Source organism: Wolffia australiana, chromosome 7, assembly GCF_029677425.1.
Source record: "Wolffia australiana isolate 7733 chromosome 7, ASM2967742v1".
In the NCBI taxonomy this organism is placed as follows: Eukaryota; Viridiplantae; Streptophyta; class Magnoliopsida; order Alismatales; family Araceae; genus Wolffia; species Wolffia australiana.
The window spans coordinates 2,338,235-2,363,411 of record NC_135841.1 but is presented as its reverse complement, the minus strand read 5'-3'; the positions used below and the strand labels follow the sequence as shown (position 1 = coordinate 2,363,411).

Genomic DNA, 25,177 nt, shown 5'->3' with positions numbered 1-25,177 from the left:
TACCAAACAAAAAGTGTCCTCTTTCACACTTTATGAGAAAAATGTCCTTTCTTGTTTGACTGGGTCCAAAAATATAAATAATTTGGAGCTTAATGGGCCCCAAAAGCTTTTGATAGGCCCAACAATATAGATCTCAACACGGATACAGCATCGTTGATGACGAAAGAAACAGACAACGCGATTACCCAGATAAAGCCAAGGGTAAAAATAAAACCCCTGGACAAAATATTTATACAAATTACATAAAAGTCCAGAAGATGGACTGACAAACTCTAAAGAAAAACTTTCCAATCTTCTCATCCAGGACGATTAAAGACGGGACGGGACGGGACGATGACGAAGAGGAGGGCCGTCCCGGCACGGAAATTTTTCTGCGAATACAATTTTAATAGAATGCTGGCTTAGAATGGTATATTTGGAAAAGTCAGGGTGTGTGAATAAATAATTTAAATATTTATATTCGAGCAATACTTCCCAAACGACGTCGCTAGTCGTAACAGTGTTTCTGACGCGGGGAGGAAGAATTTTCGCTTCTCGACGGGGAAGTAGAAGAGAAGACGAAGAAGTAGTACGAAAAGTAGAATTTCTAGAGCGGATTCAAGAGAGGGGTTTTTTGCGCTGTTTTCGTGGGGGTAATTATCCATTCTATCGCATTTTCCCTTTTTTAATCCGCCGGGAACGATATTGTGTACGCATTTGTGGAATTTCCCGTGCTCTAGATCTCCTTACATGTGAAATTATTTTTAATCTCATTCCTCGTCGATTTGGACTGTTTTGCGGCTATGCATGTCGATGGCGATATTTGTTCTAGGGTTCTTCTGCACACTCGTCGTATTTTTTAGTTAATTATGATTTTTAAGTAGATCTATGATTTTAATGTTTGGAGGATAAATTTTTTGATGTGATGCAGGGCGTTAATTCCTAGACAATGGCGCGATTCTCGTTCCTGATCGCTCTTTGACTCTCCTCCCGGCGAATTTGTTTGATGTGCTGGTAATGTGGGACGGGGGGTTGGATCAGTATCGGGTAGTTGCCTTGCCGGATGCAACAAACTCCGAGTTTTCAGTTAGAGAAGCAGGTCTCCAGATTTGCACTGTTGGAAGCGGTGTTGACTGCGACTCTAATGTGATGAATGCCAGCGAAGAACATTCAATGGGAGTACATACCTTGTCAACAAATGCAGCCCTAAAATCATGCCCTCCAATAGAAAACCACGCTGCTCTAAATGATGTCAAGAATTGCGTTGAAATATACGCTAGAAAGACATTTTCCGCTGGGATAAATGGCCTTAGCAGACCAGGGAATTCTTCAAATGAAGCATCATCTCAGTCTTCAACTGAAGTCTGTACTGAGTCATCAAAAGAGATTGCAGTTGTTCAACTGTGTCCGAACGGCAAGGATGATGTTCTAGTCAGCTGTGGAACTGAAGGGAATGATGTAGCTTACAATACTTCAGAGGAACCAGTTCAAATCCTTCTTAAAGTCGATGAATTGACTAGAGAAGGGGCGGGAACTGTGTTCTTAAATGATAACGAAAAGAAGCCTCAGATTTTCAATTCTGTGGATAGAGAAACTGACGTTATGCTGGAAGATTTTAATAAAGAGGTGCCACAAGCATTGCCAGTTGAGGATGTTTCTGATGAAGGTCTAGATGTGGAAACTGCGATCTCAAATGATGACGAAGAGAACCCTCAAATTTTCAGTTCTGTGGATAGAGAAACTGACGTTAAGCTGGAAGACTTTAATAAAGAGGTGCCGCAAGCATTACCAGTCGAGGATGTTTCTGATGAAGGTCTTGATGTGGAAACTGTGATCTCAAATGAAGACGAAAAGAACCTTCAAATTTTCAGTGCTCTGGATAAAGAAACTGACGGATTGCTGGAAGAGTCTAATAAAGAGGTGCCACAAGCATTACCAATTGAGGATGTTTCTGATGAAGGTCTTGATGTGGAAACTGTGATCTCAAATGAAGACGAAAAGAACCTTCAAATTTTCAGTGCTCTGGATAAAGAAACTGACGGATTGCTGGAAGAGTCTAATAAAGAGGTGCCACAAGCATTACCAATTGAGGATATTTCTTGTGAAGGTCTAGGTCTTGGCGACATGGCTTTGAAGAAAGTTTCAGAAGAATCATCGTCCCTTCCTTCATCTAATATCTGTGTCAATTTTGATCCCCTTCCTTTTACGGAAAGACGAAGAAATCCTGCCCGTACTGCATCATCTAGAAATACCCAGCTTACCACGCTAATTGGGAAAGCACCAAAGCCAAGGAAGTTAAAGAAAAAATCCAACAGTGCACCCAAAATCCGTGTGTCGCTCATGGAAGTGTTAAGGATCTCGTCAAGGGTTGTCACCAAGAAAAGATGCCGTTCCCTGAAAAAAGCACGACTTTCTGTCTGGGGGGCTCTGCCAAATATCTTTGATCTATTTAAAGTTTCTGAAAAGCCTTGCCAACTAAAGCGTAAGGAATTGAAGAGGGGTATGTGTCAGAAGAAGAAAGGAGGGAAGTCCCTTGCTCCTGCAGTTAATGAAGCTATTTCAGTAAAACCTGAAACTTTTTTTCAGAATTTTCTTGCTCCTGATCAGTGTAGTCCTGTAAATCAAAGGTCAACATGTCAAACAGTAAGCAAGCTTGAGGCCAATGAGCAGGGAGATGAAACCAAAGTTCCGGAGCTGGAGAGCAGCCTCACTCAAGAGAATTCTGGAGAGAACATCGCAAGTGATTGCCTTGGAACTCGATTTCAAGGAGCAAAGGGAGAATCAGTCGAATCTTTTTCTGAGAGATTGCTCTTAGATGCTGGAAATAGATCTCCTGACTCAGGCGTTGTTCATCCCACTGTTGATGATGGAAATGCAAAAGGTGAGTGCGTGGTGCTCAATGACATCAAATCGAAAGATGGCACTTTTGGCTACCATATTTGTGAATCAAGGTCTCCGGCACAAGAGAACTTTCATGCAGATGCAGCGACTTCAGTGTCTCCTCGATGTGTGCAACTGCAAACCGAAAGTAAAAGAGATAAGAGAGTTGCCAATGCCAAAACTGGGGAAAATGGATGCAGTCTCTCTGGTTATTCCTCTGAAGGAACATCTACAATGCCATCTGACCTTAGAAAAAACAAGAAGCCATCTAGGAAGAGTTTAGGGCTAAAGAAGAAAGGTAGACCTGCTGCAAAGAAAACACGTAATTGCCAAAGAATCAAAGACGATGGGTCCACTGCGGTTGAAAAGCCTCATCTGTTGTGCAAAGTCAGATTTTCCCCTGAAAATTCATCGTTTTCTGCAGTAGACCCAACCATTGTAAATAAAGGTTGCAATATGCTACAGAACCTTCCCTCCTGTTCTTCTAGTCAGCAGCAGAGTTTAAAAGTAGACTTTGCAGATGCCAGAACTCAGAAAGGTGCAATTGGAAAGAAAAGTGGTTCGAAAAAGTCCGCTGGCAAGAGAAGATCCAATAAAAAAATTCCTCATGTTCTGTCGGCCATAACAGTCGAGTCACTGGCACATGTTGCCCATCAAGAACAGAGAAAAAATAATTCTCAGCTTAATTCAGAACTGAATATTAGGATTTCTGAAGGCAACCCTGATGGTGCAAGCGGTGAGGTTCTAATGTTTTACCATTGTCAATTCTTTTATTCAATTGCTATTAAACAACCTTTTATTGGTTTAAAACCCTTGACCAGGTGGCAATAATGAGGTACTGGCAGCTGAATCAAACCGTGGTTCAGAAAGTCAAACTTTACGAGATCGAGCAGCATGGGTCTGTTGTGATGATTGTCATAAATGGCGGTCTATTGCGGTTGAACTTGCTGACGCCATTGATGAAAAAGGGTGCAGATGGTGAGGACTTTGCGTTTTCTTTCATTGGCATGTTTGAGTTTACTATGAGCCAAAAAATGTGGTGCAGTGCAGTGGTGCTTCAGTGCTTCCACTAATTGTTATTTTATAGTCTATCAGTGCATGAAACTTATAATTTACTCGATCTCCTCTTTCTGGAAATAATTAACTCGTTCAAATCTGTTTATTTGCATTGGTTACTTTTTCATTTGTTTTTGTTTGACCATGTGCATCTGATTTCACAATGACAATTAGATTCCTAACGTCGTCTGAATGAGAATTTGCTACAAGGAAAGAGAAACTCTTAGATTCCTAACCTCCTCGGTTTTGGACTAAATTCAGCTCCCTCTTTTCTGTTGAAGGACATGTAAAGACAATAAGGACAAGGGATTTGCTGATTGTTCTGTGCCTCAGGCGAAGTCAAATGCAGAGATCAACGCTGAGTTGGAAATATCAGATGATTCATGCGAGGAAGATGTCTACAAGGAGAAACGGTTTGCTTTGGTATCTGATCTCAAGCCATCAGGTACCTTGACTCTGATCATGGCAAACACAATAGAATTGAAGTTCATTTATTTAACGTATTATTTAGTTTTTGCGAACTTAATTTCCGAATGTATTTTTTCTAAAGAAAATTGTGACTGTATTTCTAAGTAATATTTAACTTTTCTTAAATTTTCAGCTTTTCAACAATCGGCGTGGGTTCAGATCAAAACTAACGTATTTCTTCACAGAGCTCGTAAATTGCAGACAATTGATGAGGTTCGAGATTTTAGTATTTTAGTTTTAGTATCATTTGTTTTGCTGGAAGATCTTTTGGGCAGACTTAAATGCAGAATTTCTTCTCTTTAACATAGTTTCGGGATCTAGCTTGGAATAGTCAATTTGAACATAATGACGCCTTTCTGAACCTCATGTTTCATGGTGACTTCCATGAGGCAAGAAAATAGATATTATGGGCAGGAAATTTACGTTCTCATTACTCTTTGAATTACAAGAATCACGTATGCAATATTTTTTCGACCTCTCGCTTCTTCTCCAGGTCTGCATGCTTTCTTGAGTTTTACATTTATTAGTAGATTTGTGCCCTTCTGTTTCTATTTAGTCTTTATGGTTAACTGTCAGCTTGTTCCATGGTCGGCTGTTAACCTAGCCGCCAGTCAGAACGAGAGAGGAAAACAAAAAAAAGAAACTTCATTAACCCATTCCTTGGGTTTCTCTGGTTTAAAACCCAGAGACTTACAAGTAAATGGGCCGGCCCATATAAGTGTGCTAGCGGATTAGTGAATTAGTGGGCCTCTTATGTATGGGGCCCACATTTACAGATAAACAGAAAATAGTAAACTAAAAACATAAATGTAGGGGCAATTGGTCTTCTGCTGTCATTAACAGAAAACAAAGAGCCTATCATTGTGATTTTATCCCAACTGGTGGTATCAAAGAGGAATAACTCATCAGATAAAAAGGTTTTTTTGATAGCTGGCACTCTCTGCAAAATAATAATCACTAGTGATTAGTTTTAGGCGCCATTATAATGTGTTAGTTGCTTATGTGAGCTAATCCGTTAAAGATATGTTTGGATCATGTTATCTCTCACATTAGAAAAATAATAATTATCCATTGTTTGCCCCTCTTTTGAATATATATTGTCCTACTTCAACTTAATTGAACATGTTTCCGAACGGTTCTACCTCAAAATGGTTTTATCTATTCGTAATGAGTTTCCTCTCTGAACGAGTCAGGTCATGGTTTGCCAATGTAAACCTCCTCAAGACGGTAGCATGGGTTGTGGAGATGAATGCCTGAACCGAATGCTTAACATTGAGTGTACACCAGAAACTTGTCCTTGTGGCAATCTTTGCTCAAATCAACAGGTCCGCCCTCATCGTATCAAAAGTTCACACTGTTGGCGGGTTACAATCATCTTCATTATATTTGTGATTAACTGTTGCAGTTCCAGAAACGTGAATATGCAAAATTTAAGTATTTTCGCTGTGGAAAGAAAGGGTTCGGGCTAAGGTTGTTGGAAGACGCAAGACAAGGGCAGTTTCTAATTGAATACGTGGGGGAGGTAATGTTTTGATGGTTTTGTATTTATATGGAATTTTATTTGTATGCTGATGTATTAAACACTATCTTCTTGCTCACATAAAGCCTTTCTAATCTTGACATATGGAAACAAGTAAAACATGTTACAGGGTAGGTAGAGTATCTAGATGTTACACATAACAATGTTGTGGAATGTATCTTGGGTATCGTAGTGGTACTGTTGTCTTTGTCACACATTTTAATAAAGCTCATGGACAAATGCCGAATAGAATGGGATGGAATCCAATCCGCCATCGGTCATCTGTCCTGAGCTCAGAATCCCTTGCTGGTTCCCATGCCTTCTGAGTTCATTCTGTTTAGACATCAATCACTGCCTAATGAGTCTAATTTTTAATCATAACGCCGTCCTGTTCATCATCAATTCCGTCCAACTCCCGGACAGGAACGGAACAAAACAACCAGCAATGTAATGGTTGACTGAATAGAAAGCCGTTCAGTCCTGTTCCGTCGGTCTGAAACAGTTGTCTACTGTCTGTCCTCGAGCCTTACACTCGAGATCCGGCAACTCACCCAGCACATAACAGAGGGCCGTTATGAGTGCTAAAGAGGAATCACAAAAAAGACTTAATGACTTAAGGGAGGATGTCTGCTGTTGGGTGATACCGATCAAGTATCTTGAATGTAATATCCCAAGAAGTTTCCTTGAATCGCAATCACCAGTGCTAGATGCGTAGTTCCAAATTGTCACAAGGATAAGATGAGAACGAGTACAAGAGTTCAGGAGAAGATGGAGAAGATAAGAAGAGTGGAAAATGACAATGAAGATCGGAACCTAGCTCCCTCTCTCCCCTTTCTGGTTGCGGACGGCTTTCCGCTCCAGCCGCAGTTCAAGCTGTCAAATCAAAATATGAATAACTACCTTGCTTGCCCCGTCATGGCTTATTTATAGTTGGGTCGCATGTGCGACCTGACTTAACATTGCCTCTTGGTGGCACGTCTCTTGTACGTTCTTGAAAAGAACGTATCAATACTCTATCCTTGGGCAGCAAACTTGCCTTTAAATTGAAATGAAGGTAAAGACCTGTGCAATTGGGATACTGACTCCCAGGTGTCTTCAGCTTCAGTCATGTTCTTCCATTGAATCAGCACTTCTGGGCCCGCTGAAGTGGATCTCGTTTTCAGGACCGCTTCCAGGTAAACCTGCCATTCCCAACTTGGACTTTTGCTAACACTGAACTTGAGTAACGATGCATGAAATACTGGGTGGATATTTGCGTCACTTGGGAGTTCAAGTCTGTATGCCACCTGACCAATTCTTTTAAGAATTTTATAGGGTCTAAAGTACTTTGGACAAAGTTTTTCAAAAGGTCGTCTTGCCAGGGACTTCATGCGATAGAGTCTGATCTTTAATAATACCATCTGTCCTTCCTCAAATTGTTCATCGTGTCGATGTTTATCAGCTTGTGCTTTCATTCGGGATTGAGCTTTACTTAAGTGCAACTTGAGTGAATGTAACGTGGAATCTCGTTCACTTAAGAGTTTGTCCAGAGAGTCAAAAGGTGTAGCAGGGGATCCATATCAAAGTAATGTCAGTGGTTGGCATCCATATAAGGCTTGAAATGGGGACATCTTTATCCCTGAATGGTGAGAAATGTTATAGTTGTACTCAGCCCAATGCAGCCACCTGTGCCGTTTTCTTGGATTCTCAGAAGTAAAACACCTTAGGTAATACTCCAGACTCCTGTTAGTGACTTCAGTCTGACTGTCTGTTTCAGGGTGGTACGATAAACTGAGCTTCAATTGAGTACCTTGTAATCAATGTAGTTCCTTCCAGAATTGACTGGTGAAAATGCTTCCTCGATCCGATACAATGGAACTAGGAATCCCATGTAGTCGCACTATTTCCTTCGAAAATATGTCAGCTACTGTCTTGGTAGTCGATGGATGTTTCATGGCAATGTAATGGCCATATTTTGTGAGTCGGTCCACTGTAACCATAATGGTGTCAAAACCATCTGAAGTTGGTAGTCCTACGAAATCCATCGTGATGTCTTCCCATACTTGATTGGGAATAGGTAGTGGCTGTAATAAACCCGAGGGTTCCAATGTGGATGCCTTGTGTTTTTGGCAGACCTGGCACTTATTCACATAGGGTTAATAGATTTTCTCATCCCTGCCCAAAAAAATTGTTGATTAATTCTTTTGAAAGTGCAGTGGAATCCACCATGTCCCTGGATAGTTGAGTAGTGAAATTCCTGTCAAATTATTGGAATAAGTGATGATGTTGGAGGTATAATAATCCTTGATTTGTAGCAAAGCAATCCTTGCCGAACTGAGTATGAGGGGTGTGAAGCAGGGTCTTTCAAAACTGCCCTTTTGATGGATGACAGCTTGGAGTCACTCTCAATTTCTTGTTCAATGGTAGGCTTGTCGAGCCAACGGATCATGGTTAATGATCAATATTGTGCTTCCTCAATTTCAGTTAGGGCCCTGGATAAAGCGTCAGCCACAACATTTCTCTTTCCAGTTTTATACTTGATTTCAAAGTTGAACTCCGGCAATTTGGATAACCATTTATGTAATGCAAGGGAATTTCCTTCTGACCGGACAAAAACTTCAAACTAAATTGATCGGTGTGTATATAAAACTTCTGGAACATCAAATAATGTTTCCATTTTTGTACGGCCCATACTACTGCAATCAACTCCCTTCCATAAGCCGATTTCTGTTGAGCGTGTGTGAGTAGTGGTTTGCTGCGTATGCAATGGGCTGTGACTCTTGGAGTACGGCGCCTACAGCTTGGTCAGATGCATCAGTCTCGACTGTAAAGGGTAATGAAATATTCGGTAACCATTATACCAGTGCATTTGATAAGGCCTTTTTGAGGGCTTTAATGGATTTTTCTGCTTCATCAGACCACTGGAAGGAATTCTTTTTCAGTAAAGCTGTCAATGGTTGAGCAATTAATGCATAGTTCTTGACAAACCTGCGATAGTAACCTGCCAAACCTAAAATCCTCTTAATTGTTTGATATTTGTAGGAGTTTTCCTCTTCTGAACAGCTTCAATCTTGGATGGATCGGTTGACACCCCTATGGAGGATATTCTGTGTCCCAAGTACTCGATGTGTTGGTGCCCAAACTGACATTCTTGTGGATTCACGAAACGATGATTCTTGGAGAGAATTTTGAACACCAACTTCAAGTGTTGCTCATGCTGGCAGTCGTCTGGAGTATAAATCATAATATCGTCAAAGAATACTAACACAAATTTTTTTCAAATATGGCTTGAATATGGTGTTCATCAACGATTGGAATGTTGCTGGAGCATTTGACAGACCAAAGGGCATCACATTAAATTCGAAATGCCCTTGATGGGTTTTGAAAGCTGTCTTGTAGATATCGTTGCTATACATCCTTATCTTGTAGTATCCGGACTTTAAATCCAGTTTTGAAAACACAGCCATTCCATAAAGTTCTTCAAATAATTCCTCTACTATGGGAATGGGATAACGATTTGGCACTGTGATACGATTCAACGCTCGATAATCATTGCAGATTCTGTATCCTCCATTTTTCTTTTTATCTACCAAAGCTGGGCTAGAAAAGCAACTGTCAGTGGTTGATGCTCAGTGGGCATGTTATGAGATGGCAGCAGTACATGGCCTGCATGCAGCGCATACATGAGGAAAGGTTGTCGGTAGCCACCACATGGGCAGACCATGGCTTGTTCACAAACTGCAGCGGCGAACAGAGCAGTTTGCCTGCAGCGTGCGGGTGACGTGCAGGTAAACAGTGTACATGACACAGGGGGATGTGCCGAGGTGCACTCTAATTGAAGGCTACAGTGGCTACTGGTTGGAAGGGGGGGCGTGGAAACTACTGAGACATAACTGAAGATTTCCTCTATTCAAATCATCACCAAAACCTACAACATGACTAGGTTCTCATAGAACCTTTGGAGGGAAGAAAAAATAGAAAGTGCAACAAATCGAGGAGGAAATTCAGAAATAAACAAAAACGGTATGTCTTTCTTTGGCAAGCACGGTTGTGGCAGGGTCCGACTTCTAGATGTTTCTGATAATGTGAGAGGTCCCCCTAACAAGGCAACGGCTCATGTTCCCCAGATGCATCGGGGAGGAGGGGGGGGGGAGGGTAACGTCATGTACTTCCCAAGTAAACGTTTTGGTGGGGTGATGGCATGTGCCCTTCCACATCGGCTTGTAATTTTCATGCTCAACAATTTGATATGCTCGTATCAGTTAGTGAGAAGAAGCGATTCCTACAAAAGCTGCCAAGGAGATGGCAGTAGACAAATAATTGAGAAAGCAGTTCAATAAGGTTCCTGAAATCGTTATGATGGCTTGAGCTGAGAAACTGAGTCTGTAACTTCAGGTTTGTGATGCGTTAAGTGTAGGTGCTGAAACTTTCTTCCAATTCACATAAGTGATAGTGGAAGCAGATGATTATTTATCAGCTTCTCACATTCCCTGAGTAGTGGAGATAGTGAGGAAGAACCGAAAGGCATATTGGGACTCGATATGATTCTGTTTCTTTTCATTCCCTTTAACTAAAGTAAGGATTGGAAAAGAAACAATCTTTCTTTTAGTTGCTGAATCTCTGTTTGATCGATCAATTTGTGATATTCCATATCCTCATTTCAAATGGAATCAAATCAATCCAAGTGAGTGCTTGCTTCACAACGGTGCAAGATCATATCTTCATTCTTGTTGGCTGTTGGCTGGTCTCTCTTTGGCAGAGCTGTACCTACTCCTGGCTTGTCTGAACTCGCCTTAGGTGCCACACAAATGTGGGTAAAGGAAAAGAAAAAACCTCTAAGTGGATTCCATAGAAGGTTCCCCACGATAAATATGGGTTTACACATTGAGTTTGTGTATACTTACAAGTGTCTTGGAGTTGATTAAAATTAGATCTCTATGGATAGAAATAAATATTAAGGGAAAGGGTTTTTTCCAAAAAAGGTGTCAAGCAGACTCATGCTTACAATTCTAGGAGGGCATAAAAATCATCATTCTCTTCTCCAAATGATTGATCATGCTCTTGAGTTTTAAACTTTTATTTTTCATTTGTCGCCTTTGCATATTTCATGCTCACCGTATCTATTGGCCTAATACTCTATTTGATTAAAAATATCTTCTTTTGCTACTTCTTTTCTCAAAATAGGTGCTCGATATGGTTGGTTATGAGGCCCGTCAAAGAGAATACGCCTTCAGGGGTCAGAAGCATTTCTATTTCATGACGTTGAACGGCAATGAGGTCGCTCTTCATTAATTTTTTTATATAGTCTGTCGTGTTTTGCTTATTGACGAATTCTCCTGCAATATAATCATCTATGTTTGGGGTTTATCTATCCATATTGTTTTATAACATATTGCAATTTATTCTTTGGTACAATATTTTGATAGAAAGCTTAATAAATTTAAGTTCATTCAAGGATATGTTCGTGAGTAGTGCAATACTCGCTTCTACTCATTTTTCCAAGTGCTAATTGGGTCAATTCATCTGTCGATGGGAAATTGGTAAGAACTCTTGAGTTCTCATCAGGATTACTGGCAGGATGAACATCGCATGTTGGCGAGAGAGAGAAACCAACTTGATTATACTTCCCCATCTGCCCTCTTAAAGGAAGGGTCGCCTATTTTGATGGGAATACTTTCCCATCTGCCTTCTTTAAGGCAGGGTTGCCTAACAGGATGAAATTACAAAATTAATCATAGATACTAAGGGGATCGTATTAGAAAAATGTTTCTAATTTGTGGTCAAAGCCAGTGGATAGAAGTTCTTGTTTTGTCGCTGATACAGCTAGAACTATTATAAATGGGAGCATGCTATTTTCGTTAAAATTATTTAAATTCAGGTTTAATCGAAGTTGGACTGGCTTGCATGCGTAATCTGATTCTTTATTTTTTATGAAGATCACTGATTTACAGTCCCATGATTTTTTTTTACCCTAACCCAACTGTCAATGATCCAAAGTTTAAGTTGACTATTTTCTTCAAAAAAAATTAACTTGTCTAAATAAATTATTTCTTGAGTTCTAGAATTATGGGTAGTTTTTCTATCTTCAGTGAAGTTATTGCCTCAAGTGAAATTTCAGGTTATTGATGCTTGTGCCAAAGGAAACCTAGGGCGTTTCATTAATCATAGCTGTGATCCCAACTGTCGGACAGAAAAGGTCTTGATCTAATTCTGGCCCATAAATTCCTTTTCAAATGCCTTCTTCAAGTGAATTTACTGATGAAATGTTATTTAAATCAGTGGATGATAAATGGAGAAGTTTGCGTTGGGCTTTTTGCAACGCGAGACTTGAAAAAGGTACATTTCATATAAATCCGGCTATGAACTTAATTTTTGCAGAAATTAAACTTGATGGTGCCGTTTAGTTCTATTCATCAATTTCATCTTGATGGCGATGCCGTTCTTTTCTAGGGAGAAGAAGTTACATTTGATTACAACTATGTCCGAGTTTTTGGAGCGGCTGCCAAAAAGTGCTTATGCAGCTCTACCAATTGTCGTGGCTACATCGGCGGTGATCCCTCAAACGAGGTACTCATTCAGAGTGACTCGGACGAAGAACACCCAGAACCTGTGATGATAGCTGAAAACGGAGACCTCAACATTGAAGTGGAGGAGGCAAATTCTGAATCAGATCATTTAATTGAGGAGAAAGTGCAGACGGGAGATAATGTTGACCCTACAGTTGACTTGTCCTCACTGGTGAACGATAATGTCGTTCTGAGAGTTTCTCTCCAGCAATCTTCGGAGAAGGACATGACGTCAGTATCAAAAGACTCTGAGAAACCTTCGTCCTCAAAAATAACTGCTGATTTAAAATCATCTCGAGTGAGTTCTGGAGTGAAAAAAGGAAGATTGAAGACAAAGAAATATGTGGCGCATAAAGAGAAAACGACATTAGTAGTGTCGCAATCTCAACAAGAAGTATACCAATCTGTTCATGAAGGGGGTAATGTTGTCGTAGTTCACTGTCATTTTTCCATTTTTCTCGTTTTCAGTGTCTTAAATTATTTTCCCTTTGCAGTGGAAGAAAAACTCAATGAACTGCTTGATTCTCGTGGAGGCATCAAGAAACAGAGGGTATTTTATGTTTTTTGATTTCTTCCTATAATCCTCAAATTTTGCTTTTGGGCTCTCGCTTTGATGACAACATGCTCTTAGGCTTCAGATTAGGGTTTAGGATTTAGGAGGCTCCCGTCACTTATGGCAGATTATAAATTCTAGGGTTTTGGATTGCACGTCTAGGGTTCGGAAATCAGCGAAATGAAGGTTGAATTTTAATTTTTCATGGCTTGTGTTTAGGATTGGTAGACCATGACAAACTCATCGTCGTCATCCATTTTTGTACAAGACAAATGATGAGATGATACAATGACAGATGTATGACAATTGGTCATCGTCTTCCTGGATCCTGAATCCTACATGGGTTGTTTGTTCGTACACATTTATTCTTTTACAGTACTTATCGTGAACAATCATGTTTGGGCTATGATGTTTGGATTTTAAGGAATCAGATGGTTTAGGAGTCTAGATCACAAGACTATGTTTCGCTCTCTGGAGCTCACAGAGCGATTTTTATTTCATTTATTACCACATCTCAAATAGCATAATTTACGCTGTTTAGGGTTTCGGTGCTCTATTAAATTTTTGAATCCTTTTTTTTACTGATACCTTTTAAACATCAGGGCTCCAGATGTTTTATTTTACACTTTTATTTTGAGTTACATACTCGTGATATGGAGTCTGGGAACCGGTGTCTTGTTTTAAGTCTCGACGGCTTCCAGTCTAGGGCTTGTATTTGTTTATTCCTGTATTTTTATGAATTATAATATATTTATCCAGTTTTATACATGGATGATCTGCATAACTTGAGGTCTCAGGATTGTACTCCTATATGCCTACCATTGTCATGGCTTAATTAATTTATTTCGCCAGTTATAAATATGAATGACGCTTAAAAACAACCAAGTCTTTCAGATGTTCTTACTAGGGGTCAGCCATCATCGATAATATGGACCCTGTTCATTGTAAGGGCCGGGTTTATCTTTTTTGATCAGATGGATCTAATTTTGATCTGGCCTAGCTTTTATTGATTTGACTTGATATTGACGTATCTTACTTATTTTGTAAACCGTTAATTGTTGGGCACTTATGGTTTTCTTTCCCATCACCAGGATGCTACGAAGGGTTACTTGAAGCTTTTGTTCTTTTCCGCTACATCAGGAGATGACATGAAAAGCGAAGCCTCTCAAAGGTAATTTCGATAAGCCCTCTGATTTCAGTCAGCTTATAATATTTTTTTCTATCTTATTATTTTGGTCATCTTTCAGCACGAGGGATCTTTCATTGATTCTTGACGCTCTCCTGAAGACAAAATCAAGGACCGTCTTGGTCGATGTGGTCAACAAAAATGGTATGGTCTCTACTGCTATCAAACCCAACTTTTAAATTGCTTAATTTATTAAGAACGTTGTAATATAATGTTCTTTTGGCTTATCAGGATTGCAGATGTTGCACAACATCATGAAGCAAAACAGGAGAAATTTTAACAAAATTCCTGTTATTCGTAAGCTTCTTAAGGTGATGTGATTTTTACAATTTTTGCAGAATTCGCCTAATTTCAATGTCATAAAATATTTTCTTAGTTTCACAGAAAACTGGTACAACCCTGATGGGTGTATCTATCGATTGTGAGGTTTGCCCTACTTTTTCACGTCCATTAGATAGAGAGATTGAGTGAGAAGAACTTGAATGGGTGTGGATGATGAAGGATCGCCGATGGAAGGGTCGCTCCTCTCAAGAGAACGTTCTCGAGTTTGTAGAGCAAGGAGAGGAGTTACGAGAGAGAGAGAGAGAGAGAGAGAGAGAGAGAGAGAGAGAGAGAGAGAGAGAGAGAGAGAGAGAGAGAGAGAGAGAGAGAGAGAGAGAGAGAGAGATGACAGCTAGGGTTACTTATGTCTCAATTCCTGTTGAGCATGCTTAAGTTGCTGTGTTAGTTTGCCAGATCTCCAGATTTGGCCAGCTCATTTTTTCGGGATTTCTTCTGCTTGTTGATCTGACTCAGGATCATATAGAAAATATTGAAGTCAGACCAGTTCATCATATTTCGAATTTTATTGTGACTTTTTTGGACTTTTTAAATTTTCAGTGTAGTTACATGTGGGAGAGCTATATGTGAATATTTTTCATCCCCCAGGTGCTCGAGTTTTTGGCCGTTAAGCAGATAATTACCCCTTATCACATGAGAAGTTTACCATCAAATGCAGAAGTAGAGAGGTAACTATGGGATTGGATGGTATCAGATCCAGATCCTCACTCTTTCTGTCATATTCTTGCATAACTAGAGAAACAAATCAATGCATTCCAATTGCGGGCATTTTGTGGAGTTCTGTTTCGTATTTAAATGAAAGTAATGTTGTTAATCATCTTCGCTTTCTGTTTTTCTCGCTATGACTCTTCCTCTGTGTTGAATGATGTTCTCCAGTGGTTAAGTTCAGTGACTTCTTTTCAGTATGGATGTAGAAACGCATTAATAATACGTTTCTTCGTTTTTTGTCAGAAGTTATGGTACTGCATTACTGTTTGTGAAGAAAATTACATTTTTAATCGAATGAAATGATGGGGTCAGTGGTCCCTTGTTCTTCTCTCTAGGACTACTCTTCCTATTTTTTTTCTTTTATGAATATTGAAGAGGTATTGTAGATTACTTTTTCCGAGGTTTTTTCAGCAAGAAAAATAATATTCAGTAGGAAGTTTATGATGAATATCCCATGAAAAACTTGGTTATTTTCTCCAGTTTCCATGTTATTTCTGTTTATATTTTCCCAGTGTTTTCTTTATTTTTACCCCCTAATACTTGCTCGGAGGCTGTTTTTCATTTTTGAGCAGGATGTTGTATTTCATCAGTACTTTATCATAAACCCATAGTCTTCTTTTAGCATAATTTTTCTCATTAATTCTCTCTTCTTCTCCCTCTCTGTCAATATCTTTCCCCATTTTATCTCTACATCCATTTTCTGGCCATTTCAGTTACAAAGATTAATCAATTTATTTGAGACATGTGCATGCCAACAACCATAATCATAAACTTTTTTTTGCAACTTTTCCAATTTTCTTTCATCTCATTTATTATTACCATGTGATAGATCAGATGCCCATTTCTTATAATCTTTCAATTGCCACTTAATTTTTGCAGTTTCAAGGAATCCATCATCGAATTGACCTACCACAATGATCCGCAGGCACTTCTCTTCGTCTTTGAGATATACCCTTCTTGCGCATTCCCCCGCCTTAAAAAATATTTAACAAAACCAGGCCCGTCCTTCGGCAGGTTCATCATATGGCAAGGAATTTCCGGAACAAGTGGCTTCCTCGGCCGAGCCGGAGGGCAAAAACGTCCAACCGAGACTCGGGCCGGTCCTATTCTGACCGGTTTGACCGGTTCACTCCAAGGCGAGGCAGTGCGGACCCCACGCAGCGGCGGGATAGAAATGACGATCTTACCCCCAGCTTGCCCCGGCCTCGGAAGCGAAAGAGCCGTTGGGACGAAGTGGGCCCGTCCGAGTCAACCAAAGTCAACCCATCCATGTTGGAGCCTGAGTCAATGGTCGAGGAGGCACCACCAGGGTTTGGGCCACTGCAGTCGTTGATCCAGACCGATCTCAGTGCAATCCGACGGTCAGCGGCGGCGGGTGATCTTCAGGACCGGTTCCGGCCCCACCTGACAGTGTCGTATGGGATTCCGCTGGCCCTGGCTGAGCAGCTCGGGACGGCAGTTGACTCGAGTCAACGGGTGTTGATGTGGCAGGTGGGGCCGGGGATGCCGTTCCACCCGTTCCCACCTCTGCCACCTATGCCGCGTCGGGAGCTTGTGCCGTCGTCTCCGGGAGAGTCGGTGCCACGTGGTGAAACCCAATTGGTCAGTGTTAGTGGAGAATCACGGAGAAATCAACAGAAGGCAGGATAGAGCGGCTTTGATCGTGACCGTTGATCTGCGGATCGAGGGGCGCGAGTTGTTGTGTTATTGGTTCGTTCCAATTGGTGCTGGGAACACTGATTATTATTTGTGGGGCTGCAAATGTATGCCCCCTTCATGCGTATTTTTTTCAGTCTGAGAGAGAGGTGCAGAGAGAGAGAGGGGGGGGGGGGGATGAGAGAGATAGAGAGATGCAGAGAGATGGGGGGGGAAGCATGAGAGAGAGAGATGCAGAGAGAGAGAAAGGAGAAAGAGAGTCGCAGAGAGAGAGAAAGGAGAAAGAGAAAGAGAGTTGCAGGGAAGGAGGGAGGGAGAGAGAGAGAAAGGAGAAAGAGAGAGAGGGGGGAAGAGGGAGAGAGACAGAAAGAGAAAAAGAGAGAGGAAGAGAGAGAGAGAGAGGGAGGGAAAGAGGAGAGAGACAGAAAGAGAAAAAGAGAGAGTTGCAGGGAAGGAGGGAGGGAGAGAGAGAGAAAGGAGAAAGAGAGTTGCAGAGAGAGAGAAGAGGGAGAGAGACAGAAAGAGAAAAAGAGAGAGGAAGAGAGAGAGAGAGTTGCAGAGAGAGGGAGGGAAAGAGGGAGAGAGACAGAAAGAGAAAAAGAGAGAGAGAGAGAGAGAGAGAGAGAGAGGGAGAGGCAGAGAGAGGGAGGGAAAGAGGGAGAGAGACAGAAAGAGAAAAAGAGAGAGAAAGAGAGAGTTGCAGAGAGAGGGAGGGAAAGAGGGAGAGAGACAGAAAGAGAAAAAAGAGAGAGAAAGAGAGAGAACGAAAGATGTAAAGAGAAAAGGAGAGAGAAAGAGAGAGAAGCCGAGAAACAAAGGGAAAAAGAGAGAGAGTAAGCGAGAGAAAGAAAAGAGAGAGAAAGAGAGAGAGGGCGAGTGAAAGAAAGAAAAAAGGAGAGAAAGAGAGAGAAGCCGAGAGGCAAAGGGAAAAAGAGAGAGAGGGCGAGAGAAAGAAAAAAGAGAGAGAAAGAGAGAGAGAAGGCAAGTGAAAGAAAGAAAAAAAGAGAGAGAAAGAGAGAGAGAGCGCGAGAGAAAGAAAAGAGAGAGAGGGCGAGTGAAAGAAAGAAAAAGAGAGAGAGAGAGAGAGAGAGAGAGAGAGAGAGAGAGAGAGCTACCCTCGAGTTCTAGGGAATGACTTCTCCTCATGGAAGGTCTCTTAGGTGGAACCAAGCCAAGATTTCACCATCCTTCTGACAAAAAAAATAAAAAATAAAAAAAAGAAAGAAAGATACCTCGAATACAGAATCCGACTGTGCCGGTCCGGAAGACATCACCCCTCTTTCGGCAAAAACAATAACCAATCGAGTGGAATTCATAAAAAAATAAGAGAAAAAAAAATTACAAAATACAGGTACAAGCAGGATACTCCTATGAACATTATGCAGGGGCCCCAAGAACCATCCAGCTCGCTCTTCCAGTTTCCAATGTGAAACAAACAGTCAAATATTTTTGATCTCACTTAAACCCGGCTGGGGCTTCTTTCTCTCTCTAGAGGGCCCTGATTAGATAATATTGCCCCCCATAATAATGAATGGAGACGTGTGTTTCTGCTTCAATATGTTGATAAAATTCAAAGGGTCCCCATTGTTGATTCCTGGCATCTGAGGGGGATGCCCTCTAATGAGAAGCCGTCATCGTCATTGTCGTCATCTACGTGTTTTCGAGCATGCATGGGAGGGGACCCTCCTGAAAATTTCAACTCTTTCAATTAATCCTATGTTTTATGATGATGGGTCCAAAGAATTTATTTAAATGGATAAATGGAGGATTTTTTTTCTTTTTTTTTTGGAGAAAAAAAGGTGATAGAGGATGACGATACCGTCGACCATGTCCTTTGTTTTATGTAGGAGAAATGTGCCGGAGAGGATGGTCACGAACCCGCACATCTCCGTGACGATCTGGGTTGGACTCTGTCGGTCCCAATCCTGGGCGACGAATGCGAGTGAGTATCAAATTCTTGATCCAAAAACCGAAAACAGCAAGCCTAGTGTTACTTATAGACGAGATAAAGACTTTTTTTTTTTGAAGAAAATAAGGAAGACCACCCTTAATTGGTGGTCAACCTGATACCATTAACAATAGAAAATATGTACAATCAGAACACATATATGACTGAAATAGTTTAAGGGCTGACAGGGCTAGTAGATGAACGGGATGGACAGATCAGGAAAGAACAGGTTTTCATTCAGTCGTCTGTTGCAGGGCTTGTTGTCGCGTTATGTTCTGTTCCCGTCCGAGGAGGTGAGCGGAACGGATGACGGACTAGACAGGGGACGCGTAAAATTAATGAAATTGAGCAGCGTTTGATGATGGAACGAAATGGAATGGAACAGAACAGGAGCCTTTAAGGGATTTTGTTCCGTGTCTATTCCGAGATCCGGACAGGTGACTCATCCTCCCACGAACATTACCCAAAAGTATTTGAAGGGAACTAAAATAAATGCAAAAATCTCTAAAATACCCCTGATAGGGGACGGGGATCGTCACAGATACCAATTTCTGAGAAGCGTGAAGAGTGTAATGAAAGAAGGAGGCTAAATTGACGGAGAGAACACAAACAAAATGATTAGAGGCTGTGGAGAAAAAGGGACATGAAAGGATGTTTTTTATGATAGTGTTTGTAAAAATTGACCTCAATGGGCAGGTCTGATATAAGAGAAATAGTTTTGGCTAACCTTGAACATTATTACACTGGCCAGAATGGTCAGGGATGTGAACATCACGAAGTAGATGGGGGAAACCACAGCCGTGTTGAATGTGTCAAGGGCCTGCGGATTGACACAGATATGTGAAAATACCAATTAGAAAAGAAAAGAAAAAATGAAAAAAAACAAAAAAGGCAAAGTAGATGAGTTAAATGGAATTATTACAAAAGAAAAAGTTAGAAATAGAAAAATAAACGAGAGAAACATTGAGATATGTCGATGGGAGATCTAGTCAAAATCTGAACGTAGGGATAATATTTTCTTCATTTTTCAGGAGCCCTGAAGGAAAAGTTAATGTAAATAATTTCAAAAAAAAAAAAAAGTTAAATGTAAATCCAGTGAGCAGCAGATACATTGCCTCGATTTGGATTGCTAGTGACTGAGTTGTGACGAAGCATAAAGGTCGATGCAGCAGATGGAATGTCGATGAGGCCCGGAGAGAGAGAGAGAGAGAGAGAGAGAGAGAGAGAGAGAGAGAGAGAGACCTCATAACAAATCAATTGAGAAGATTCCTTTTTTGGGGGTCTTAGAGTGGTATGTTTACAATTTAAAATATATAAATAAACAAATTCGATGAATAATTTCTGAACAGTGACAACAGCTGACGAAGAGAAAACATTGAAGCTGGTAAAGAAAAACAAAGATCTTTTCTCCCACCTTGTTCAAATAATTCATCTGGGTCACCACACAAATGCCCACAACAATGGCAAAGACCCAAGTTTGTGGGTAAGTCAACTGATTCATCCCCGAAAAAGTCAACTTTAGGGCAATCCCCAACGCCTTCACGCCCATAACCTGCCAAAAAATAAACCAAACATAAAAAATCAAGACAACAGAATGAGTTTATCAACACAAGATTAATAATAGAGAAGATGCATGGGCTTACTGATAGAGAACCAACTAGAGAACAAACGCCAATATATGCCATTAAATGTGTCTCCCCGTAATGTGGAATATACTTGAATATAATTATTAAAACAACAATGATGACGATGGCTGTGTACAAGAGGAAAGCTGCAAAGAGAAGATGGAAATTGAAGCTATCATTATAAGTTTAAACAGACGGTAGGAATAGTCAAATAAATGTCTTTAAGTCAAACCTGGTTCTAGGGCTAGAGCCCATACTTCGCTGACCGACTCAATTTGACGTTCCTGAGGTGCATGAAGGACAATCGTGGTGGAGCCCACAACGCACAAGGCACAGCCGAGCATCCCAAAGATGTGCAGCCTCTCATGCAAAATAACATGAGCAAGTGCAGCGCTGTCCTATGAAGTAAATAGTTTTTAATGTATATTCACTGAGACTAAAGCTTAATATGATATATATAACTGATTTTCATGCCTGATTATTATGCTAAGCGCACCAAGAGGAGTAACAAGGATTGCAGGCGCGAAAGCATAGGCAGCAAAGTTAGCGATTTCCCCAACTATCACTGAGAAAATTGATAACACATAAGTACGAAACATCCCAAAGCCTATGAAAAAAGTCCACTGAAAAGACAAGATTGAGGAAAAGTTACCAGAAAGAGAAATTCCATTATATCTAAAAGGTAAGTTCTTCAAAAAAAAAGTTTAAGATAGAACAAACTCACTCGTAATCATTCCTGCCCACCAGAGAGGCTCATATAAATAAGAGTACCCACCATATCCTGTTGGAAAAATGATCTGATGATGAAATAGAAGAAAAAGGTTTACTAAGATTACAAAAGAGTCTCGCGAGAATAGATTGACGATAAACCACAATTTAGGTACCCTAATACCTTTTCCAAGAGGGATATTAAGGTTCCTCAACAAACAAGCGATCAGAATAACTTTTTTTCTATTTCTCAGAAAAAATAGAGAAGTTAAAATAAATAGGGAAATTTGATCTATGCGAGATAAAAAAAACCCTAAACCTAATGGAAAGAGATAGAGGGAGAGGAAGAGATCTCACAACATGGATGCTGCAAAAAGAAAGATAGCGGTGGAAGGATGGACTTTGCCAGGGAAAAAGGAAATTGGGGACACTAACACAACTTCTATATTTCATCTTACCCACAATCCTAAACAGAGGGCTATCTAATTTAAACGAAAACATATGCATGGGAAAAGACTAAATGTCCCGAGTGACCCAAGAGGGTAGACGCTTGTATCAGAATGCTCAGGTGCAGGGACAATAGGGTTCTGAGAGTAGGGAGAAAAGAAGGTTAGGAATTCTATTTCCAACATGGAGAGGGGTAACCAGGAAGAGAGTACGAAGTATAGAAGTTCCTACCGAGGAGATTTATGGATCCTGCAGAGCCTTGTGGACTAGACTACTCTGAAGACTGATATGATCCCCATTATTTGCCGGGAATTCTTGTCATTTTACCTGCTAGGGTTACTTTCATTATTTCCACACTACATGTATGTCTCTATAATTAGGGCTGCCCTCTTTAGGAAGGCAGAGAAGAAATATATGGAATTTATTGCTTCCCAATTCTCCTTCTCCGTCGACGCTCTTCCCGCCGCTTACCTCCCTCTGTCAATGATCTTTCCGGCATTTACCCTCTCTCTATGAGTTCTTGGTGATGATCCTACCATCAGTTCTCCTCAACCCCCATCTTTTCGCGATAAGGACACCCTGGTTCTAATCAAAGACTATTCCTCTTGAATCTATATGTCATTTAAACCATGCCATTTTTCCACCAGCCATATCTCTTCCATCCAATCTAGTTTCTCAGGTTAGCATCAAGGATCCTACCACGACAAAACCCTAGAATATTAAATAAGAATGAGTAGAGACAATACTACCATGATTGTACATCGACCATGTAACACTAATAACGGTGTATCAGGATGTCTCGTGGAAGCGATGTATTATGGGGTTCACCTTCCTCAATGACTATGATAAGAGAGCAATTATGAGTCGTCATCATATTTATCATTCATCCACACCAGGATGATGGAGATGATGACAAAGTCGCCATCGTCATTGTCACTTGTCCACAACTACGACTGCGATGATGAAAATAATAAATTTGTCATAGTCATTGTCCTCTTAGCAGCCTACAGCGACGGGCACAATGAAAAATGACAAATTTTTCTTGTAACGATAAATCCAAACGGACTATGACATGGGGTTTGGAGTTGGAGATGAATGGACCATTCTGATAGGATACAGAATATCCCAGCAGAAAATTTTCGGTGGTTAAACACAGAATAGAAACATAGATCCTAAACTCGGCTAACAAAAGTCATTTGAAATTGAAAGTATGATTGAATCAACTTGTAAGAACAAGAGGAATAGCAAAGCAAATGAAAAAATTCAAAAAAAAGAGGAATTTTGAACAGAGCTCATGAAAGGAAATTCTTGGGGGAAGCATTGTGAGGGAAATTTGAACAAAGCCGAAGGATATTCAGAGGTAACAGCGCCAATCTTAAAGAAATAAAATAACCAACTCGCAATCAGTCTACAGAGGTTTCTGAAAAAGCAAGTGAAAGGATAACAGGGAGGCAATGATTCCCATGATTCCTATGTTGAAAATCCAGATCAATTTAATGTAAAGTACAATATCACCACAAACATGAGGAAACCCAAGCTTGTTTTTTGTGGATCGAGGAGGAAGGTACATACAAGGTACTTCATGACATTTCAAGAGTCCATACCGCTTTGGAAAAACCAGAGATTGTCATTACGATTGACTCCATAGTTATCAAAAAGGACATCTAGTATTTTACATGAAGATACACAGGAAAATCGGATCAGCGAAACAACAGCATAGCCTTTCAGATCTTCCCTCAATTTAGAGTATTTTCATTCTGAATTTTTGAATTACTCGACGCCTTTCTTACAAGGGATCCTCTCATCATTGTCGAGGTCGGAGGAAGCAGACCAGAGAATTGGGAGACATAAACAAGCGCAAATCCAATCATGGAACACTGATAAAAGGATCTCCGATTCAAAATTTCACCAGATCCAAAAGTGTCCTCCAATTCTAGAAAAATTAACACGTCGAATTATAGAGACGTACCTGCCCTTACACCCGATGCACCGGCCTTCTTCAATCCCTTCTTCTTCACGATGAAACTGGCCCCGATGAAGAAGCTGGACGACAAAGCCAAGACCAATCCCTTGATATTGTCAGAGGACATTCCTCGATAGGTCCATCCCTCGCCACTATCCGCCGACTTCGCCTCCATCTCGCCAATTCCAATTCGCCTACAGTTAATATCATAAATTCGCGAATTTCAACTCGCAAATTCCATCATCCGACGACATTCATCTTCAAGAACTACATCCGCCACAAAATTAAAGCTGGAATTGCAGCGCAGATCCAACGCCGCTCCAATTCTGCTCCAGATCTGGCTCAAGAATTGCGGATAGAGACGATTTTTTCTATCAAGATCGCTGCCCCAAAGACTAGAATTTTGGAGAGAGAGATATAAATACTCAAAGTCATATACACAATAGACTCGGGAGAGTGACAGAAGAGAAGAGAGATAGATAAAAATAAATTACTACATTTAATTAAATTCACTTTCACAGTTAAAAATACAACCGGGATATTTCCTCTCTCAGATAAAGTTTTTTCATAAAGCTCTGAGTAACCAGATAAATAAATAAGTAAACTATTAGTTTAATAAATGATTTTTTTTATAGCAATAGCCTTTTTTCTTTTAAATTCTGCTAGTTTACATAAGTTTGAGTAATCAGAGAATGAAATCGAAGATATTTGGAAAAATAAACGCGTCCAACCAACTAGTTAGTGGATAACTTAATGACTTAAATTAAATAGGCCCACATTAATAGATGTAGACAAATTAATATTCCTTGTATGAGGTATGTATATATTCTATGTGACATTTCCAATCGAGTAACGAAGATTATATTTAATCAAGATAAGGTACGTGATGAAGATTAGACTATGACTTTCAAGAGATGGGAAGAGAGAGACTCATTACTCATCTACTGAAGTGCCTTGATGAGTTTGGCATTTTTTAAAATGCTACAGCTACCCATCACATCACTCATCATTGGTAGAGAGAGAAGCAGGTGAGAGTTAGAAAAAAATATAGGAAGAGATGACCAGAACGAAATATGTTGATATTGGGCATTTGGGTAGTAAGGATTAGGAATAAGATTGCTGAAAAATATTTCAACACTATATATGGCTAGACAGAGAGAGAGAAAGTAAATTCAAATGAAGACGAACCTTATTGAAATATTTCAAGTGCCTTTGTTTCAGGTAAAGAAAACCTCCTTCCAATTAATCCTGTCATTTTCGAACCCATAGTTTTAACAAATGCCTTGACTTGAAAAGCTATAAAATTAGGAAAGTTAGGCTGTTCAAAGCAAAAAGTTTCCCCAAGTGAGGAAAATTTTCATTATCCTCGGCGAAAGGTAATTCGAATAATGAGTTGTATTTATTATTTATTTAAACAGTAAGATTGATTGGGCTGTGGAAATAGTGGTGGAGTCAAACCATGAGGGAAGGCAACACAGGGAAGCCAAAATAAATAGATGGGAGAGGGGGAGCACTATGTTCTATATTTAAATCATAATGTTCTAGTAGTATTTGATTCATGATCTACTACTCACCCAACTATAATTTATAAATAAGA

General features: G+C 40.2%; 2 protein-coding genes across 4 annotated transcripts; one reads left to right on the top strand and one right to left on the bottom strand.

The window, feature by feature from the left end:
* The first annotated feature begins 493 nt into the window (after positions 1–493).
* On the top strand, positions 494–17,016 carry EFS (histone-lysine N-methyltransferase). Of its 2 annotated transcripts, XM_078578602.1 has the most exons (18): positions 494–632; positions 911–3,595; positions 3,681–3,837; positions 4,197–4,360; positions 4,517–4,596; positions 5,577–5,708; positions 5,789–5,905; positions 11,066–11,158; positions 12,000–12,077; positions 12,161–12,217; positions 12,332–12,866; positions 12,942–12,997; positions 14,092–14,171; positions 14,248–14,330; positions 14,418–14,497; positions 15,114–15,193; positions 16,113–16,158; positions 16,248–17,016. In XM_078578602.1, the coding sequence occupies exons 2-18, from the start codon at positions 997–999 to the stop codon at positions 16,881–16,883; spliced, it is 5,073 nt and encodes a 1,690-aa protein (XP_078434728.1). In that variant the 5' UTR covers positions 494–632; positions 911–996; the 3' UTR covers positions 16,884–17,016. The 2 variants fall into 2 exon arrangements, with proteins under 2 accessions (XP_078434728.1, XP_078434729.1); XM_078578603.1 differs by lacking the exons at positions 16,113–16,158; positions 16,248–17,016 and having other exon boundaries at positions 15,066–15,193.
* Positions 17,017–18,183: 1,167 nt separating this feature from the next.
* On the bottom strand, positions 18,184–23,997 carry LOC144705780 (putative magnesium transporter NIPA4). 2 transcript variants are annotated; one of them, XM_078578604.1, is made up of 9 exons: positions 23,587–23,997; positions 21,187–21,243; positions 20,937–21,027; positions 20,695–20,855; positions 20,481–20,608; positions 20,252–20,389; positions 19,565–19,657; positions 18,709–18,814; positions 18,184–18,575 (listed from the first exon to the last, which is right to left on the bottom strand). In XM_078578604.1, exons 1-9 carry the CDS (start codon positions 23,753–23,755, stop codon positions 18,460–18,462), a joined length of 1,059 nt encoding a protein of 352 aa, XP_078434730.1. In that variant the 5' UTR covers positions 23,756–23,997; the 3' UTR covers positions 18,184–18,459. The 2 variants fall into 2 exon arrangements, with proteins under 2 accessions (XP_078434730.1, XP_078434731.1); XM_078578605.1 differs by having other exon boundaries at positions 21,187–21,259; positions 23,587–23,647.
* Between the last annotated feature and the right edge of the window lie 1,180 nt (positions 23,998–25,177).

Bases quoted from the DNA above. Each gene is read 5' to 3' on its own strand.
- EFS (XM_078578602.1), top strand. From the start codon at position 997: ATGTGGGACGGGGGGTTGGATCAGTATCGGGTAGTTGCCTTGCCGGAT. The intron at 4,361-4,516 runs GTACCTTGACTC...TTAAATTTTCAG, and splicing joins ATCTGATCTCAAGCCATCAG to CTTTTCAACAATCGGCGTGG. The intron at 14,331-14,417 runs GTATGGTCTCTA...TTGGCTTATCAG, and splicing joins CGATGTGGTCAACAAAAATG to GATTGCAGATGTTGCACAAC.
- LOC144705780 (XM_078578604.1), bottom strand. From the start codon at position 23,755: ATGGAGGCGAAGTCGGCGGATAGTGGCGAGGGATGGACCTATCGAGGA. The intron at 21,244-23,586 runs GTACGTCTCTAT...TTTTTCCAACAG, and splicing joins TGCATCGGGTGTAAGGGCAG to GATATGGTGGGTACTCTTAT. The intron at 20,390-20,480 runs GTAAGCCCATGC...ATTTTTTGGCAG, and splicing joins CTCTAGTTGGTTCTCTATCA to GTTATGGGCGTGAAGGCGTT.